This window comes from Furipterus horrens, unplaced genomic scaffold (genome assembly GCF_987537825.1).
Source record: "Furipterus horrens unplaced genomic scaffold, mFurHor1.1.pri manual_scaffold_3, whole genome shotgun sequence".
In the NCBI taxonomy this organism is placed as follows: domain Eukaryota; kingdom Metazoa; phylum Chordata; class Mammalia; order Chiroptera; family Furipteridae; genus Furipterus; species Furipterus horrens.
The window spans coordinates 201,023,843-201,044,424 of NW_028327173.1; the positions used below are offsets into that span (position 1 = coordinate 201,023,843).

General features: G+C 42.5%; 1 protein-coding gene across 1 annotated transcript in view; it reads right to left on the reverse strand.

The window, feature by feature from the left end:
* Window positions 1-20,582, reverse strand: part of EML5 (EMAP like 5) — a 128,356-nt gene that overhangs the window by 289 nt on the left and 107,485 nt on the right. Inside the window, exons 32-42 of the mRNA XM_090271281.1 lie at window positions 16,036-16,056; window positions 12,352-12,525; window positions 11,094-11,302; window positions 8,718-8,875; window positions 6,877-6,991; window positions 5,223-5,411; window positions 4,922-5,094; window positions 1,946-2,108; window positions 1,557-1,660; window positions 689-842; window positions 145-245 (exon numbers count right to left, since the gene is read on the reverse strand). Coding sequence (XP_090127407.1) covers window positions 145-245; window positions 689-842; window positions 1,557-1,660; window positions 1,946-2,108; window positions 4,922-5,094; window positions 5,223-5,411; window positions 6,877-6,991; window positions 8,718-8,875; window positions 11,094-11,302; window positions 12,352-12,525; window positions 16,036-16,056 — 1,561 coding nt within the window. The remainder of the gene's footprint in view (window positions 1-144; window positions 246-688; window positions 843-1,556; window positions 1,661-1,945; window positions 2,109-4,921; window positions 5,095-5,222; window positions 5,412-6,876; window positions 6,992-8,717; window positions 8,876-11,093; window positions 11,303-12,351; window positions 12,526-16,035; window positions 16,057-20,582) is intronic.

Genomic DNA, 20,582 nt, shown 5'->3' on the forward strand with positions numbered 1-20,582 from the left:
AATAGTATGTGACTCCCTAGAGCCATCCTCTTATGCTACCTGCCAATGTGGACTGAGTCCAGGAACTGAAGCTGTAGAAGTAAAATTAAGTCTCAATAACCAGTAAAGACAGTCTGCTCCTCTTGGGCTAAGAACGCTACCAACCTGCAGTCCTCCCCTCCAGCGCTAATAACGTGTCGATCACCACTGGTAAATCGAATATTTGTCACGTGGGGTGAATGACCCAAGAACCTTTTGTGCTTTGCCTAAAACAAAAAAACACAATGAAAAGCTCATGGTGTGCATCACACACAAGTCAAAGGTCACTCTAAGGAACCACGCTTTCCCACACCGGGGTGTAGAAAGAGGAACAGGCAGGACCATGCGGATGACTAAGGGCTTTCTCAGCGTGAGGAACGGATCTGCACTGAACACAACAAGCCAGGGGGGTTCCTCTGAGGAAAAGCATTTGGAACTTGGTAATAGGCAAATGGCAGCTTTATTAGAATAGTTCGCAAAGATGGTGTTACTTCAGGGCAGGAGAATATAATCTAATAGCTGTTACTTAAAACAGTAACGGATTTAAGGAACACAAAGTACATCCCAAGCAGGAGACAATGCACATTAGCTATTACACGGGGAAAAGTACTAATGATCAGACACCTCAACTGGGAGTGTAAGTGTATAAAATACCAGACCAGACACTTACAAATTTTTCAGGACATGGGAAGTCAAATAACTTCACCATGCCGAAGTCGTCTCCCGTCACGAGGCTGATTCCTGAGTGGGACACGCAGGCACAGTTGACGTCCGCTTTCTCGGCGTGTCTCGACCAGATTCCCAGGACCTCATTCCCTAGGATGCTAGAGGGAAGGGATGACAGAAAACCCACCATGGCAAACACAGACGGGCCTGCCACACTGAAAAAGTTTCTTGGTAACTCGTCTGAGTAGCTGTTTGTAAAATGCAGGAAGCAAATTATGATAAGACAGGTCTGTTATCTAGAGTCCTGAATTTCACCTGGGATAGTAACCCTTCCACCTTGAAGAAATTTTATAATTTTAAGGGCTTACACATTAAATAATGCTTTAAAAATTAATACTTTATGAGAGCTGGTTTTTCAAACAAAATGTGATGCTTGTTCTATAGTAATTTGGTGGCAGTTTCAATTTATGTTGACTAAAAAGATGGATACTCATGGTTACCTGTTAATACAGCCAGCAAATCTGAACAATTTTTTTAAGGTTTCAGTTCTCACAGCTGCAAGGTAGCATTTGTTTAAGCCAATACATGTCTTTATTGTTTCTATTAAACCTACTAAGTCAAAGGGAATATCAGGGCATCTTTAAAGTCATAACTGATTCTTTAAAAGAACTGATAGACCTGGAAATACAGGCAACTAGAAACTGACCCAGGGTGAGCACATCCTTCTCCATTTCAGAAGAACTCAAGATATGGCAACAAAAACTTAAACTCAATTAACTGTTCCCTAGTGGAATGGACGACCTGTTCAGAAACAGGGTTTTCCTGACCGACCTTTAGTCAGTTCTTCCCTCCTGAATACACGCAATGTTTACCTCGTCCATGTAGCCCACGTGATTCTGTCGATGGCAGCCTGATCCATCAGATGTCTTCCTGAAGGCACTTCGTAGACATGCCGTTTATAGCAACCAGTGGAGACCTTTCATCACATATTAAAGTGGGACAAGAGCTCCGTTACGTGAGAGCACACCAGCAAAGTGCTACTTGATTGACATTTCTATCATTACTAAGAATGTAAAAGGTGACTGTAAATCTTGTACCAAAAAATGGAGAGAAGGCCTGACAAATGGGATAGTAAAGAATGCAGACAGTGAATGGTAAATGGCGAGAGTCTGGAAGCCCTGGAACTTAGGAGTTTTAAATATACATTCACGAACAAGACGTGAAAGAACTGTAAACTGGATATATAGTACTGGTACTGTACCTGGAGGTACCTGCTATCTGCAGAGAAGTCCATTTGAATGACGAAGCTTGGAATGTCCCTGCAGTAACTGATTCTGTTAAGGGTGGGGCCCAATGATAGGTCATAAAAATCCACTGAGTTCTCACTTGAACCCACTGCCAGAAACCGGGAATCTGGACTAAACCTGAATATGTAAAAAACATGTAAAAGATGCATTAGGTGACATGAAACAGTATAAACAATTATTTTAGGACCTATGACTTTCTAGCTCTCAAATAAATGTGTCCTGGGTGGTCCCGGGGAACGACAGAAAGCTAGTGGGCAGGGCCGCAGGGTCAGAGCCCCAGGCCTTGTGGCCGTATCATCAGATGCTCAATTGTTGACAGCAGAGGAGGGACACTAAGGTATACTTGACCTCAAAGCAGCAGGATGGCCCATATTAAGGGCAAGAGAGAGATGCCATCTACCAAGAGTTCTTCAAAAATGTTAACCAAGCATCTGGCTTTGTGTCCCAAGTTGCTTTACCAGCAGAGAAAGTGAATCATCAGGATATCCGACCTAGGGACTGCCGTCAGACACGTGCCGAAAGACACGAAACTGGCCAGTTTATTGAAAAAGCAGCCACTTCTATGTGATTTATTTTAAAATGCACGTAAAATCTTATACACCTCTCAGGGGCAATATATTTTGAAGGTGATTTACATGAACAAATTACAGTAAATTGTAAATTTAGTTCACCATAGGATTTCACTGATACGTGGAATCTAATGAATGAACTGAACAAGCAAAACAGAGTCAGAGTCAGAGAGAGCGGGCAGGCTGACAGTTCTGGGGGTGGCGGCGTGGGAGGGTCAAGCAAAAAAGAAAACTCTCCAGGACTGTGTGGGTACTGCGGGGGGGAGGGGGGGAGAAGAGGGTATGGGGGGATAAATGGTGATGGAAAAGAGCAATAAGGTGAATTAACAAAAGTTAAAATAAATTCAGTTTGCCTTTATACGATATTTTGTAAAGTCAGTGCTTAAATACAAAATAAATTTGAAAAAAATATGGCCTCCAAGAAATTTATCTAATAGAACTGATTATGTATACTGAGATTATATTTGTGTTACCTGAAACAAAAAGCTTTATATTTTACTTCAATTTTAAATTGTTCCTGAACTTTAATTTTTATACACACATACACATACACACACACACACACACACTTTTTTTAAACCACTAACAATTACGTAATTACTAAGTTACATAATTCACTAAGAAAGGATTCTCTCATCTGGAAAGATCAGGTCTTAACAGCAAAGAACACAGACCATCTTAACTTAGGCAGGTGACATCACTTCAGGCTTGGGAGAAGTTATTTTAAAAGACAAAGTACTATTGCCTAGTGATCGAGGGAAGCAGTGCATATTCCAAGTCAGCCTTGAGAAAACCTCCTTAGGGATGGAGGGCAGCTGAAGGAAGCCGCCATTACTGTTACGGATGAAGTTCTGAGGAGAGTTTCGTGTGTAAAAGGGTTTTACCGGTGAAAAGGGTGGAAGGTTTTGACAGACTTGGATTCAATAATCTATCTTGATCAAGAGCTTAATAAATGGTGGCCACTGTTAAAATAAAGATTCAAGAAAAGTTGAAATTAATTCAGATGCTGGGACATAGCAGATGTTTAATGAGTATTAAATGAACAAACTAGATATTCAGCTGAGATTAAAAAAAGAGATGTCTGGGGCTACAACTTCAGTTCTCCAGGCTGACAGATGACTCTGCAGGCGGAACTTCCTGGACGTGTCTCGTGTGATACTTACCAAACGTTGGCCAAGTACTTGCTATTATAAGGTGCTGGGGTTGGTGCCCAGTAGATTCATCATTTAGCAAGAAGTCAATAAGTATACATGTTACAGAAACAGGGGAGTCCAAAAATCCCCGGAGTTTGCGGCTGGGGGATGGGGAGAAGGAAGCAGCTTTCAGAATGCCTCCGAACGCCTGAGGCTGGTGGCTGGTGTCTTTCATTATGCAAAATTGCTTGGATGCTTCCAAGGCCTCAGAGAGATGGGAGGGGTCTTGAACCAGGGGACGGTATGGAAAGCACACAGAGCCTACGTGGGGTTCTGTGAATGGTCAGAACTGTTGGCAACACCCACTGCGTCACAGGACGCAGTCAGGGATATATAGGCAGCTGCGAACACTTTGGGGGGACGCTCTCTGGGGCTGTCTCCCTTGCTGGCCGGTATTCGCAGGGGTGCTCTGGAGAAGGAGAGGAGATCCACGCAGTTTACAGAAAGAAGACAGTTTGCAAGGAGGCTGAGAATCCCAGCGGTTTTGTATTGAGAGCTGAAGGGCACCACAGCACAGAAAGGACCTCCTCCCCAATCAGATTGAATGATTGGCAGCCGCTGGTAAAGCTGAACTGTGTTTGGGAAGTAGGGAAACAGTGTTTCTGACCTTCCTAAAACTGGCTAGGTTTGGTAGAGGGGGGAGGCAAGGATATGTGTAACTGTTAAATAAACAATTTTCTTTTCACTCAACTGAAGTATTAAGAGTTGTAATTCTGGCGGCGGGCAATCGGACCCCTAACTAAAGAGCCCGTGGGTTTGTTTTCAATTGGAGCAGCCCAGGGGTTCTGTAACATACAGACAGCTGTATTTCAGCATACGATTTATGATGTGAACTAAGGATGTTCTTGCAAATGCAAACTGGGTCATTTAAGAGTATCAGAGTGAAGGGATTAGCCAAAAAAAAAACCTGTATGTAACACACAGGAACATGATAGTGTGGTGGTAGCCCAGAGGAAAGGGGTGAAGGGGAATAAAGGGGGGGGCGCAAACAGACCTTCCTGGGGAGATGGGCGCACGACGCAGTGCGCAGGCGGTGTTCCCCTGGGCTGCACGCTTACCGGAAACCTGTACTTTTACGAACCAACATCACCCCAGGAAATTCAATTTAAAAGAAAAACAAGAAGTTAAAAAGAGTATACCAGAGATATGACTCCACTTGCTGACTGACCTGATATCATGAATTGCACAGCGCCTGTCTCTCTTCTTCCCCCATATTTTTAGAGAGCTCACCAGTAGAATAATAAATTCCCCGTTTTTCATTCCAATAGCCACCATGTCCCCTCCAGGGCTGTAACACACAGTATGGGCGGCATGTCCCAAATTCACTTTGTTTAACATCTTCTGCATAAGAACCAACAGAGTTAAGAGAACTACATTAAGTAGAGTCCTTAGAAAGTAAACCAATTTCTTCTTAAAACTCTCAACATAATTCTGAGAAATTATAGCACCTTTTGAAAAGCCGCGCTTACTTTATCAGCAATGTCCCAGAGCCGCACGGTCCCGTCCTCGGCAGCAGAAAGGAAAACGTCCCTGGAAGGATGGGCTGCGAGTCCCCAGATGGGTCCGTCCACATGGCCGTTAACTAAAATATTACATGCTGCGTTTTTCTCTCCAACTTCAATTATTTCGGCATTCCTTGTCCCAACTAGTATCTTGCCCTGAAACACAGTGGGACCGATGTAACTAATGTAATGCTGCAGGCGCTCTTTTAAAAATATAAGAACAGCCTTACTGACCTGTGTGATACTGTGATTTGTAGTGTTTGGCACCAAGCACCTAACACCCTTGGAACTTACTAAGTAAGGAGAGCCGGAAAGGTGCCTTTTGTTATGTTAATGGGGTGCCATCCGGGCCCCTCCAAAGGAGGAGGGCTGGTCTCCAGGACAGCAAACCCTGCGCCTAGAGGGCTGGAACTTTCAGCTCCTCACCACCAACCTCAGGGGAGGGCAGGAGGGGCCGCACGTTAAACCCGTCGTCAATGGCTAAGGATGTCATCGATCCTGGCGACGTGACGAAGCCTCCATAAAATCCCAAGGACAGGGTCTGGAGAACTTCCGTCGGTGAGCGCGTGGAGGTGTGGGGAGGGTAGCCGGCTGGGGGAGGGCGTGCAAGCCCCGCGCCCACTCCCAGGCACCCTGCCCGGTGCGGCTCTGCATCTGGGTGCCCAGGGATACCCTCTTACAGTAAGCCGAGACCTAGTAAGTAGAGTGTTTCTCCAAGTTCTGGGAGCTGCTCTAGCAAATCATCCAAACCCGGAGTCGGGTGGGGGGCCACCAACTTGTAGGCAGTGGTCAGAAGCTCAGGGAACAACCTGGATTTGAAACTGTGGTCTGAGGGGGGAGGGGCAATCTCCCAGGACCGACCCCCTCACCGGCTGATGCTAACTGGTAGATAGTGTCGGAACTGAGTTGAATTTTCAGGCATCCTGTTGGTGTCAGAGAATTGCTTGGGGTTGTGTGGGCTCCCTCCCACCCCCATTAGAATTGGTTCCGGAAACAGAATAACCTACTTTCAGAGAATTTTCTGCTTTGAATTAATCTAGCACATGCAGTTTCCTATGACTAGAGGCACATTTGCAAGATCATACACCTGGCTTCTCCAGTCATCAAGTTTTGACTGATGATGTTTTAGTCTAACGATCTCCAAAGAGGTGTACATGCATATAAGAAGAAAGTATTGGATGTTAATTAGATATAAGTATAGATAAAAGCTTAACTAATATTTGATATACAGACTGACGACGGATAACACATGTAGATGATTTATAAATACACTTTTTGCAAGTGCGTGCATGATCAAAATTTTGCACAGAAATGTGCTTTTAAGACAATGAGTCAGCTGGAAAGGAAATGCTGTTCTGTCTACCGCAGTTGAAGACACAGATTGAAGGCCACAAGGAGGTTTCAATACAGCGCTGAGGCGACAGCTGCCTGTCCTAGGCAGGGCGCTGCTGCAAAGGGGCACGCGGGCAGAGAAGGCGGCGGGGAGCGGGCAGAGCCGAGCCCACCAGCAAAGCCGGCTTTTGGGGGTTACACGCAGCGGCCGGCCCAGGGGGAGGGGAGAACCACGGGCCTAAGGGCTCTCTCTCTGTTGCTGCCCCACGTGGCTCAAAGGGCCGCTTACCTTGCCTCTGCACACGGAACGAACACAGTCTGTGACTTGTCCCGTCTCAAGCCGGAAGGCCCGGCACCGCCTCAGCTCCTGGTCCCACAGTTTCACTGCTCCTCCCTCTTTCGACCTAAGTAAGTAACCCAACCCAAAGCAGAGCATTGACTGCTGGCCGTGACAAGTAATTTTTATGATAAACAAATACTAAGTTATAAACAGGATACTCAAAAGGGCCCTGATGCTTGTAATTTACTTCATATACTCTTCTAAACTTTTTACGGCAATTTTAAGATATACTGGATCTCAAACATTCAGTTTAAGCAAATCGTATTTTATGAAAATTCTGACATGAGCATAATTTTATTTAGCCCCATCCCAAACACGTATCTTTTCAAAACACCACCTCTTGACTAAGGATATGTACAAAATGATTTTTAATATTAAGAGAATAATGGGCATGTAAGCCTAGAGAACAGGATGACAGCCGTGCAACTGAACATATTTTAAGGGCCAAAAGAGGAGCATACTTTGGCTCTCCCATTATTCAAATATCCTGCTGAGAAAACACAACAATATACCTTTGATCTAATAAGCTTACCTACATATATATTTTTTAAAAATATTCAGTCAACTGCATTTTCATTTGATTTAGAGGCATCACTGAAATGTTGTATGTTAGTTTTGGCATCTGAGGAAGTTTATACTATCCCCTTAAGTTATAAAAGCATTCTTCAGATAAAGAAAAATATCCTAATGAGTAAGGAGGGTGTGCGGGACTTGATAATTGTAAGAAACACAAGTGTCAGAGTTACAAAAAAAAAACAAACCCAAAAATAGCCCATTTGTGGTTTTTCTCTTGGAAGAACTGAAAAGTGCTTTGCTTTATCTTCTGTCAGATGAACTCCTCGTCTTAGAGGGGGAAAAACATGCTCCGGTGCCACAATACAATCTTCCTTCATGAGAAGAGCAAAAGCTGCTGCATTTGGGTTTAACTGATATTTCATTCCTGTACGGACGGCTGCCGACGACGATGACTGAAATGTACTTACTTCTTGGTCACATTACATGGTACATTTTAACATGCATATGAATATGTTGGTAGGAAATCAATGATAATTTTCTAGTTTCCACTGGAAGATTTGAAAATCACTCAGAAAAAGGGCCTCTCCTCCTCTAGTATTAAACAATTTTATCTAACAAGTCTGCCTCAAGTGGAGCAGAGCAGGCAGGGCTTGCCTCTGGCATCCGCTCACCCTTTGCTAATGCAGCGGTATGCTTTTACCCCTCAGTATCCAGGCTGAGCAAAGAGCAAGCAGCCCTGATGCATCCTGGGTTCAATGGCAAAGACTCCCCCATGAGTCACCTGTTAGTCAGCAAATACGTATATAGGCATACAGCCCATCGAGAAAAATCCATTCTTAACTTGCAGAATGACTAGCTACCCACACCTCTGAAAAATTATCCTTCTGGCTGTTGGCGTTTATCTACAATGCAAAATGAAAAATGGAAGCCATTTAAAATCAGAAGTAAGAACCAATAAGAAGGCACCTTGTAAAAGGCAATAAAAGGAGAAGCATACGACAAGGAAGGTCAGAGAGGACCCTCCAGATGCCTAGAAGAACTGGAATCACGAACTGCGGACCGCAGGTAGGTCATGATGCGTAAATACCCAGAAAGGCTATGAAAAGCAAAAGGATTTTAAGGGTGAGCCATGGGCATGGACTTGGGGAGGGGATTGTCCGGGAAGGGGGGTGCTGGGCGGAGGGGAGCAAAGGGGAAAAAATTGGAACTATTGTAACAATATAATCAATAAAATATACTTAAAAAAAAAAAAAAAAAAAAGCAAAAGGACTCACGGCCTCTCCTTGCCACCGGTCACGATGAGTCCGTCTCGCAGGGTGGTGTACATGGCGAACACGGGCCCGTTGTGAGCTCTGGCCACGATCCTGCACAGTATGTGATCTTTCCATACACAGACATCTCCACTGATGGTACCTGTAAACGTCAAGTTATTCTGAAAAGGAGTGGGGAAGATAAACTCATCAAAAGTTCCAATAGAGTTCAAGCATGCAATTCTCTACGTAAGTGTGAGCCTATCACACCCGGTACCAAGAGCACGGGGTGGCGGGGGAAACGGCAACCTCAACGGTCCGGGCACCTGAGCGTGACGCTTAGCTTGGTCAGGAAAAGAGTCCTGATCCAGTTCTGCTTATCGGCTGGAGTAACGTTGAACAAGACTTCTAACCTCTATGTGTCTCAGCTTTTTCATGTGTAAAATGAGGAAATTCAGTCACTAAGCTGTCTTCCAATTATAAAATAATATAATTCTCGTTCATTTTGTCCCTTTGCATTGCTTCCTCATAACTGCCCAAGAAATAATTTAAAAGGCCACTAGTAACTGAGAGTTAAAAAGGATAAAAATAGGAAGTGGAAGTAACTTTTTATTAGGTTTGACATTTTGTCATAGAAAGTTAACTATTATCTATAGCAAAGTGGTAGCTTTTCAGATTTCACTAACTCATGAAGTCAAAAAGGAAATTAACACCTGCTATTTCTTTTGTTTTTTTAAAATTTATTTATTTACTTGTTTATTTATTTATTTTTAGAGAGAGGGGGAAAGGAGAAAGAGAGGGAGAGAAACATCACTGTGTGGTTGCCTCTCACACACCCCCAACTGGGGACCTGACGTGCAACCTAGTCATGTGCCCTGACTGGGAATTGAACCAGCGACACTTGGCTTGCAGGCCGACGCTCAATCCACTGAGCCACAGCAGCCAGGGCAACACCTGCCATTTCTTAAAATGAAGATAGCCAAAGTTAATGCAGTTTCTGCAATCAATCCAAAGTAAGATAAATTTGATAAGGTACCAAGAGCTTATTTAGGTCCATTTGAGAACTGCAATCTGGTTATAATTCCTTCTGTGGAAACTGGATAAATCAAATCCTGTGCTATTTTCACCCATTTTAGCTTCACTTTTAGAGCAGCTCATATAAGATCTTTCACCCAAAACAATATGGAAAGAGCCGATAGGAAAATAAGACTTCGAATGATAACAGATTTTTCTTTAATCTTACTGAGAATACTAGTTTGTATGTTTAATTCCTCGGCATTTCCACTTATTTGCTATAGATATTTGAATAACAATTATATTTGTCATCTAGGAACATCATTAATACATGTCTTATTCTCAATTAGAATGTAAATGCTTCAAGTGTAAAAACCAGTATTTTACTTCTGCTGTTTTCATAAGCCCCTAGCACACAGCCGAGTAGGACCCGCTTGCTGTGCCCTGGAACGTTCTCCCAGACTGCACTCTTGCTTCAAACGTAAAAGTGAAGCATGAATAATGCTGTAATCCTCAAGTTTATTATCTAATGGGAATGGGCAATTAACTACCTAAGGCATTTTATATGTGAAGAAAAGTTCATCCACACGGACAAATTAAACGCCAGAAGGATTTGAATGCGGGTTTTCTTCTGGAAAGGAACTACTGATCTAATATTAAGAATCGCCAAAACATTTAACTTGTTAACACTGTCAATGGTCTTTTACTCGAAACTGTGAGTGTGCATAAAGGTTCTAAAATTATAATCTTCTTCCTTCAGGTATTACATACCCATGTGAACATTTTCATAAGGAAATCCACTTAGGTTTCTGATGTACCAAAGGATTTAAAAAGCCCGGCCAGGACAGAATATCACAGGAAAGAGATGTGGATTGTAAAACACAGTCCCATGTGGGGTGGGGGAGGGGAGAGGGAGGGGCTGCTGAAACCTTTCTATTAAGACCAGGGGCTGTGCGCTCCTCCCCTGGACAGAGGACACTGGCCCGAGCACTTCCAACTCTGTGATAAGCAGAGAGCTAGGACGATAGAAAGCAAAGGAAATCCTAAATCCACGCACCACCTTTTAAACATGGGAAAATTACGTTTCTTGTGTTCTCTTATCTTCTGACAAAATGTTTAGGACCGAGGAGACTTAGGGTAACAACTACAAGCCTTCTGGGAGTGGCGATGGCCCAGGCATTCAGATGTTTCATTATGACCCTTCTCCCTCCTTCCCTTTCTTCCCACTCCCTGATCTCTGAAGTACCAGGTTCTGAGAGATGAAACACAAGCACGACGGGGCATAGGCGGGGACCGGCGGATTACAGTGCCGTACAAACAGCATTAGTGACGTGGCTGAGGCAAGAAAAGTCAGAGTACACTACCACACGCATTTAAGAGACATACTGCACCGAACGCGACAGCCAGCATGGTCTGCATCCGGGCGTCGTCCAGCGCGCTCAGCAGCCCTTTTTTGCTAAGAAGGGCCCTTCCTGCCAGGGTCCAGAACTTCACATGTTTCACTCCCACAGAGACAAACTGGGAATCTGAATCTGGTCGGAATTCTGCCACAAAGATGCGTTGTTTGTGACCAGCTTTGCTGGCAATTTTGGCACCTGATAAAAAAAAAGATACGACAAAATCATGAAGGTTAACATAAGTTTATTTTCATAGGATCAAAGATGTATTCAAAATATATAGTTCCAAAAGCAAATGCTTATTAAAAAGAGAGGGTGTGTCCCCTGCTCTGCTACCCAGCAATCTCATGACATACAATTATTACATGTACTTGTGCTGAAGGTCCTTGAACATATTTTTGCAAGTGATGTGTGTATGGGGAGCTTCATTATCATTTAAGGGGCATTTTATTTATTTATCTTTTAGTTTTTTAAATTTTATTAAAATGGAAAGTTGTTTGTTCTTTTATCCACGAGCATCCACCCAGCTGCCCTGAACTGGTCAGCTGCATGACCGCTGTCATCCTTGAAGGGATTTTAGATTTTATAAGCCATCTCTCTCTCTCTCTCTCTCTCTTTTTTATTTTTCTTTTTTACGTAGCTCTATGAATTTCACTTTTTTTAGTAGCTAGGTATCTGAAAAGTTTTGTCTGAAGTGTATATGATCCTACTAATCTTCCATTATCACTTACTTCATTTCCATTCCTTTTTAATTTTTAAAAATTTATTTTTAGACAAAGAGAAAAGGAAAGGTGGGAGAGCCTGAAAGAAAGATGGATTTGTTGTTCCACTTACGCACTCACTGTTTGATTCTCGTATGTGCCCTGACTGGGGATCGAACCCACAATCTTGGCATATCGGGTCGACACTAACCAACCGAGCTACCCAGCCAGGGCCGTTTCCATTCTTGAATAAGATCTTCCATAACTAATCAAATATGAGCAAAACACTTATATAGATAGTTTCCTACTGAAAGGAAAGAGCAGCAAGTCATTTATAATATTTATCACTTTCATTAGTGTTCTGTGAGCTTAGAGTTTCACTGTTTTTTTTTCAGTGAAACACACAATAACACCAGCTGTGTACTGTGCATTGTGCAAGGCTGTAGGGAATCATGGTTTCAATCACCAAGTTAAGGCAAAAACTATAGAGAATTCAATTATCATAGTGCTCTTATTTCCAAAAACCACAAAGAAAAGAGAACATACCTTCCTGCCATCTCCAAATGGTAATAGTATGTTCAGGGTCTAGTCCCACAGACAGCAAGAGTTTGCCAGTAGCGCTGAAGCTGACTGAACACACGCCCTTTGAATGGTAGCATCTTAGCACAGATAAAGTCTGCTTGTTCATTGCATCCCAGATGTGGACAGAAGGAGCTGTAGCTAAATAAAGACAAAACCCAAAGTGTGATACACCTCTTATAAATGTTTCCATTCGCAAAGCTGAGGCATACTCATCTCTGCAACATAGAAAAATGCGTACCAAAGAAAGGCTGTGTAGTTGATTAAAAATGTGTAACTATGGCTAAATTAAAAAGAAAAGAGGATTGAAAGCAATACAGAGTACTTCTCAGTCTATAGTCCAAATTGTACTTTCAAGAAAAAAGCATTTAGATAAGCAAATTAGGTAATCACAACTTCAAACATCTCAAAAATAATGCATGTTTTAGATACATGTTAAGTCTTTATATACTTATGGGAAGAAATATATAAATATTACACAATTAAATATCAGGGTATATTCAGTACTTAGGTTATCTGAAGGAGAAATTAAAAGCAAACACAAATGGGGAAAAGCAATAGGTAGGAAACCACCTGAAAGGATCTCAAAAGAAATCTTTAACTATCGTCGGCAGCCGTCCGACGATAAGAATCAAAGTTTTAAAGGATATTCTTTCCATCCTCTAGTTTGCCTTTGATACAGCATAAAATCTCTATCTTCAAACACAAATTTAATGTGGGCCATTAGGTGTCCCAATTGTTTTGCTCTCTCATTTCTGAAGTGGAAACTTGTACACCCAGCACCCATTCCCTCCTTTCTTCTTAATAAAGATCAAATTTTCTTCAGCAATCCATTCCTCCGTCACGCTGTGCACGAAGCTCAGAGGAAAGTTGCTGCTTTCTCCCCCAGTTAGTCTGAGCCCCTGTGACCCCGCTCCGCGGCAGCCCGAAGCCCCTGACCCTCCCAGTCCCCACCTCTGACATCAGTGCTTTAGCTCAGTGACCCAGGCTGAAGCCTCTCAGCAGACGGTAGCCCCCCGGTGTCTTCTTAGGAAGCACGTAACTCCAGCTGCCACCAGCAGTCCTTTCAGAACCACAAATGCAGCCGGCGCGGTGGGTGAAGTCAATGCTGCGGCTGGCAGAACGGAGACGGGAGGGGCACCGTGGAGCACCTGACTCGGCAAAATCAGAGACCACCCTCCCTCGTCACTCCTGTGTGCTAGCCAGCTTCCTTATGCCATGTCTCAGAGGACACACGGAAAACCACTACAGCTATTTCATGGGCGACTGCCTGTCATGACAGATAGCAACCAAGACCAGTGAAAGAACTCTCCCCTTGAATTGTCTTAAGGATCAAAAATGTCACATTCTTGGCTCCTAAGACAGCGTCTGAGACGGGCTGGAAAAGCTTGCCCAAGACAAAAGGGGTGCCCCTAGTGCCCACCCAAAGCACACTGAATGTATTCAAATGGTAATAAGGCATTATTACCATAAAGTCGGGATATTCCATTTGTGCTTCTAACATAAACTCACGGAGCTGACGCTGGTTAAGTCTATGAGAGCAAATGAAGTTAACTGTTGGCTCAATAACAAAATACTGAGGTTGAGTAGCACGTGACAGACTGAGATACTTTCTGTGAACTACCTATTGATAAGCGCTACACTGAACAACCATAGGCTTCGAACACCCTAAGTTTCACCGGCTCTGCAACCTAAGCCAACTAGCCCTTCTTCTGCCCCAGCTCCGTACACACTTTGTACCACCTTCCGTTGTAACACATCTTAGCAGGTTCTGCTCCAGGCTGTACAGAACCAGTGTGTTCTTCTTTGACAATACTACCCACTGTAGTTGTTAGTGGGGACTGTTCACGGAGGCTCTCAGCCACTTCAAAGTCGGCACGGATCCCTCAGGCTGCTGCCCATCAAGGGCGAAGGGAAACCTCTCCAAACCATTTTCTTTTGTCTTGCTTTTAACTGACTCTTGATTTTGTTCCTCACATTCCCAAACCTTTTAGCCACAGGTTTTTTTGTTTTGTTTTGATTTGTTTTGTTTTGTTTTGTTTTGCCAAAAACCTAATAGTCTTAAACAAGTTTATTTTCTCTGGAAACGTTTGCTGCAATCAAACCTGATTTAATTAACTCATGGTCAGCAAACAGGTTTTCTTGAGTAGCTAACAAATGAGCCATTCAGAAACGCCCTTTGGTGGTAGCCTCCTTTTATTTTTTATTTTTGTAAAGAAATTCTGTTGTGATGAGAGATTCTGTTTTGAGTTTTCTAATTTTTCTGATTTTGCTTTCCTGTGAGTTGTAAATATTGTGATAAAGTTTAATGTAAACATGTTAACATATATTGTATTCTTTTAGCACAGCTAAATAAATACACTATTTAATAATTTAGCACTGCTTAATCAATCCAATGGTTTATCATTTAATTTGATAACAATATCATGCACACTTCACTCTGACTCTGTGACATTCAAAGTTCGCTTTCCTTTCCCTCCCTTGTTTTCACACGATAGATACACGTGGTAAAAACAAAAACAAAAAGAAAAACCAAGGCGGGGCATAGTGGTGTACATCGCACTCAACACCCTGCAAGTGATAACCGCCCCCCTGCCACGCGCAGTGCGCCCCCCCGGCCGCGCAGAGGAACCCGCGCGTCTACTACGGCCTCTGCCGCCACCAGCCGGCTCCGGCACTGGGGCCGAAGGCTGCCGCGGACAGGACGTAACTGCACGAGTGGGGCCGTGTCCAATAGTTTACCTTGAAATACTGAAATTTCAGTTTCATAAAACTTCCATATTTTGTGCAGATTTAGCGCTCTTTTGATTTTTCCCAGCCATCTGAACTAGTAAAACCTGCACCCGGCTCATGAGCGGCACCGGAGCCGGAGGTGGGCCAGATGCGGCCCACGGCTGGGCCTGCCAACATCTGCTCTCGCGTGCAGCCCAGAGAGCAAGGGCCTTGCCAGCTGTGCTGAGTGAACTTGTACTGAGTAGTCAAATCACAAAATTATGCTTTCTGTCGGAGGAGGAGAGGGCCGGGAAACAGATACCAATTACTGAAAAATGTTTTCTTATCCAACTTCTTACTACATTATGTAAACTGCAAGTTGAGTTGAAAAGCCTAGTTATTATTCATCTAAAAACAAGGGGACACACACTGTTGTTTATCTAATGGCTTTTTAAACTCACAAGGCCATGGTCAAAATCAATAATAACAAATTATTCTTGTATTTTTAAATGATCTGTTGACCTAATATGTGCAAAATTGGGATACTATATTAAAATAAATTTTAAAAAATTTTATTTTCAGACAGTAAAGTTTATTGATTCATATTTAAGATTAAGTTTTAAATACACCTCCGCTCTTACCAGCTATGTGATATTGGCAAGTTAATACCTACCACGAAGAATTCTCGTGATGACTAAATACGTAACACATGTACAGTGCTTACCACAGTGCGAGGCACACTAAAAAGGTCAAAATATACGTACACATATATTTAAATATTATTATTGTTCCAGATTGGACTCAGTATCATGACTTCAACATGATGTATTCTTCCTTCCTTAAAAATCTAAAATAGATTCAAGTACCTCATTATAAAAACTTGGACTATCATTACTAAACAATATAACTAAAACCAAAAAAATGATTAATTTTCCTTACCTGACATGTCTGCCGAATCACCTAAAATTGAAAAGAAGCACACAGATACCCATAAATAACATAAGTACTAAAAGTGAAATTCATAAAATCTCGATTATTATAAAATAATAGTAATTTTAAAATAATTTGAATAATGAAGTGTCATATACAAAGTTAATTTTATGGGAAATTGAGTAAACTGTAACTGAAGCCAATAATTTCAATGATATATTATGCAGATTAACATTCTATATATATATGGTCTTTCAAACTTTGGATCAATACTTTTCTTTGTATTTTATTAAATTTGTAATGACTTTAAAAATAATAATGATATGATTTAAATTGATATGATCCTCATTTTGGTTTACAAAATGAACTGTTAATAGACCCTTTCAGTGTCTACTTTAAGGGAAGAATTAGATCTAAACCTTGTGGGAAACAATGTCAAGAGTTACCACATAACTCAAGAAAGAAGAAGTTCTTAATTCAGGCCATAAATTAATAAATTTCTTAATTTTTCAAACTAGATATTTTTTGTATGAGTAAAAGATCGCCAAGAAAAAAACATGAAAGCCCGTGCTCATTATATTTATGGTAGAAATACCTATTAAGCAAAATTTTAGAAGCATAGATCTTTAGCAAGAAAGAAAGGAGTACAGTATTCCCTCACCTATCGCAGGCATTACGTTCTAGACCCCCTCTGTGATAGGTGAAAATCCGCGAAGTAGGAACCTTACATTTATTTTAGTATTTATATATATTTAAGGCTTTACAAACCCTTCCCACACACTTATAAACCGTTCCCAGTCCCTTATTAACCTTTCCCACTCCCTTATTAACCTTTTCCACACTTTTATAAACACTACTTGTTTTCAAACATATTCTACACTCTTAAACCTGTGTAACTTTAACATACGTATACAGTACTGCAAAATCCCATGATATAGCGAAAAATCAGCGATAAATAATTAAATATAATATTTTTAAAAATCCCGCGATACAGTGAGGCCGCGATAAGGGAACCGCGAAATAGCGAGGGACTGCTGTAATACAATGTAAGGTTCCTACTTCACAGGGGTGGGGCGGTCTAGAATGTAATACCCGTGATAAGTGAGAGAATACTGTAATTCAGAAATCCTTTCAAGACAGATGATTGCTTTGGTAGAGCCCTACATGCCTACAAAATAATGGTTTCAAGGATATACTGATGATGTAGGCCCGTAGTGTCCTGACATGGGATAGGGCAAAAAAGAGAATAAAACAGCTGACTGCTGAGCAGACTACTCAAGAAATACCACCTTTCGTTCTGAACATGCTCTGATAACCACCACATGAAGAATGGTTGGCAGACTCGGGGGGGCTTAGTTTGGAAGTTGGGTTTGTCCCTGAATATCCGCAGGACCTGGGGCAAGAGTACAAATAAAGACCTAAGCATTAAGGCCTAAGTATTTTCAAGTTATCAATCAAGATAAAATTATTAAGTAAAATGTTTTATCTTCCTATCTTGACAAGTACCGCCCCTGAACAACTTTGAAAGCCTGGTTCAGATTTAAAACTCCTTAGAATCTGGAGCCTCAGCCTGTCCCTTTCCCTCCCCACTCCCAGCTTCATCCCATCCCACAGGAGCCATGGATGCTCATGGGTAGTTATTCCAGCCTGCACGTCGAAACTCTATGCCCCCTTGGCCATCCCTCACAAGTGCTCCTATTAGTTATGCGTCTGTGCCTGGGAGCACGGACTCAGAGAAGAGATCATGAAGGCCCACAAGTAGGTTTAGGACCATCGAATAGAGAATTCTGGATTTTCAGTGCCCAAAGCATGGTCCACAGAAAGGAATCCCATTGCTGTCATATACTCTTTGTCTCATGAAATGCAGGTGGAGGCCGTCTGAAGTGGGCCTTCACAAAGGGAAGTACTAGATTAGACTCAGGAGAACGTGACAGGTCTCTTCAAATACTGGACTATCACGGGAATAAGAGATTAGCTGTTCTAGGAGCCTCAAGGATGAGGGCCAAGGAGCTGCAATTAAAGAGACAGGTTTCTGTACTATATGAAGAAGCACTAGCAGATCTTTCTAAGGAGAGGTTACACTACTTCATTAGGTAGTAAGTGATGATGGGGTTCAAGCATATGTAGGGAGATCCTTAACCAGAAATGTTATAAAGGACATTCAAACATCTAATGATAGGCTGGATAAAATGATATATTTGGCCCTGGTTTCTAAGATTCTGGTTAAGAAAAAAGGAAAAGTCTGATTGTAATGGATTAAAATACCACAAAAGCAAATATTTCAATTATTCTATGATCTATATGACTTTTCAAATTATATTTTATTGATTATGCTATTATAGTTGTCTTGATTTTTCCTCCTTTGCCCCCCTCCACCCAGCAACCCCCACTCCCTCAGGCAATCCCCCCACTATTGTTCATGTCCATGGATCATGCATATAAGTTCTTCGGCTACTCCATTTCCTATATGTACTTTATATCCCCATGGTATTCTGCAACTATCTATTTGTACTTCCTAATCCCCTCACCTCTTCACTCGTTCCCCCACACCACCCTCCCATCTGGCAACCATCAAAACACTCTCCATATCCATGATTCTGTCTCTGTTCTTCTTGTTTGCTTACTCTGTTTTTAGATTCAACTGTTGATATATATATGTATTTACTACCATTTTCTTGTTCATATTTTTTATCTTCTTTTTCTTAAATAAGTCCCTTTCACATTTCATATAATAATGGTTTGGTGATGAACTTTAGTTTCTTCTTGTTTGGGAAGCTCTTTATCTGCCCCTTTTGATTGTATACAATATCTTTGCTGGGTAGAGCAATCTTGGCTATAGGCCCCTGCTTTTCATGACTTTGAATATTTCTTGCCAATCCTTTCTAGCCTGCAAAGTTTGAGAAATCAGTTGACAAGTCTTATGCAAACACCCTTGTAGGTAACTAACTTCTTTTCTCTTGCTACTTTTAAGATTCCCTATCTTTAACTTTTGGCATTTTAATTATGATGTGTCTTGATGTGGGCCTCTTTGTGTCCATCTTGTTTGGGACTCTCTGTGCTTCCTGGACTTGCATGTCTATTTCCTTCATCAAATTAAGTAAGTTTTCTTTCTTTATTTTTTCAAATAGATTTCTGATTTCTTGCTCTTTCTTAGCTCCTTCAGGCATGCCTATGTGAATGTTGGAACACCTGAAGTTGTCCCAGAGGCTTACACTATCCTCATTTTTAAAAATTCTTATGTTCTTCTTGTTGTGATTGCATGTGTTTTGCTCCTTATGTTCTAAATCATTGATTTGATTTTCAGCTTCATCCACTTTATTGCTGCTTCCCTGTAAACTGTTCTTTATTTCAATTAGTGTATGCTGTTTCTGGCTGGATCTTTTTTATGCTCTTAAGGTCCTCAATAATTTCCCTGAGCATCTTTATAACCAGTGTTTTGAACTCTGCATCTGACAGATTGCTTATCTCCATTTTGTTCAGTTCTTTTTCTGGAGCTTTGATCTGTTCTTTCATTTGGGCCATGTTTCTTTACCTCCTCATTTTGGCAGCTTCCCGGTGTTTGTTTCTATGTACTAGGTAAAGCTGCTTTGACTCTGTGTCTTGGTAGTGTGGCCTAATGTAGTAGGTGTCCTGTAGGGTCCAGTGGCACAGCCTCCTGTATCACCCAAACTGGGTGATTGAGGTGCACTCTTCATGTGGGCTGAGTACATCCTCCTCTTATAGTTGAGCCTTGGTTGCCTTTGGCAAGTCAGTGAGAGGAATTCACCAAGGCCAGTCAGCTTCAAGGACTGGCTGTGACCACTGATCACCAACCTCTCCCTTCCGTGGAGGATCAGCCCTGCAGGGGCTGGGTGGTGGTGCTCCTACATGGGTGCACAGGCCCTGGGGTTTCCTACGTGGTGCAGGCCAAGGTCAACCACCAACTGCGTTTTGCCCTGCCTGAGCTATAAAGCAATCTGAGATGGCTGCTGCTTGTGCTGGGCTTGGAGACTCCCAGGCGAAGCCATGTTGTGGCCTGGGCCACATAGCAGGAGGTATGGAAGCTAGGGGCTCACTGAGGCCAGCTGTTGCTTATTTAAAAGGATGCAGGAAGTCGTGAAGCAGGAGCCAAGACCAGCCATTCATATAGAAAAGCTGTTAAGGGCTGTAAGCTGGGGGGATGGAGCCTCAGGGGATTTCCAGGGCAGGGCACACAGTGTTAGCCAGGTTGATGGAGTCTCAGAGATGGCACCTGCCCACCAGCTCTGTAGCTCTGTGGGGCGAGGGTTCAGAAAAGGGACTATGCCCTCTGTCCGCATTTCTGTCTGGAAGAAAGCTGTCCCCCAGCTCTTGCCTTGATGCCAGACACTTCAGTTCCTCCCTGCATACCTGGTGCCTTTCAAGCTGCTAGCCAGGTGCTGGAGCTCAGAGGGAGTGAGTCTGAGTAAGTGAGTCTCTGTGTGGGTCTTTAAGAGGAACTGCTTGGGGCTCCAGCAGTTTCTTCCACTGACCCACTCCCGACTGGTTTTTGCAGACAGAAATTGTGGGGACTTATCTTTCTGACACTAGAACCCTGG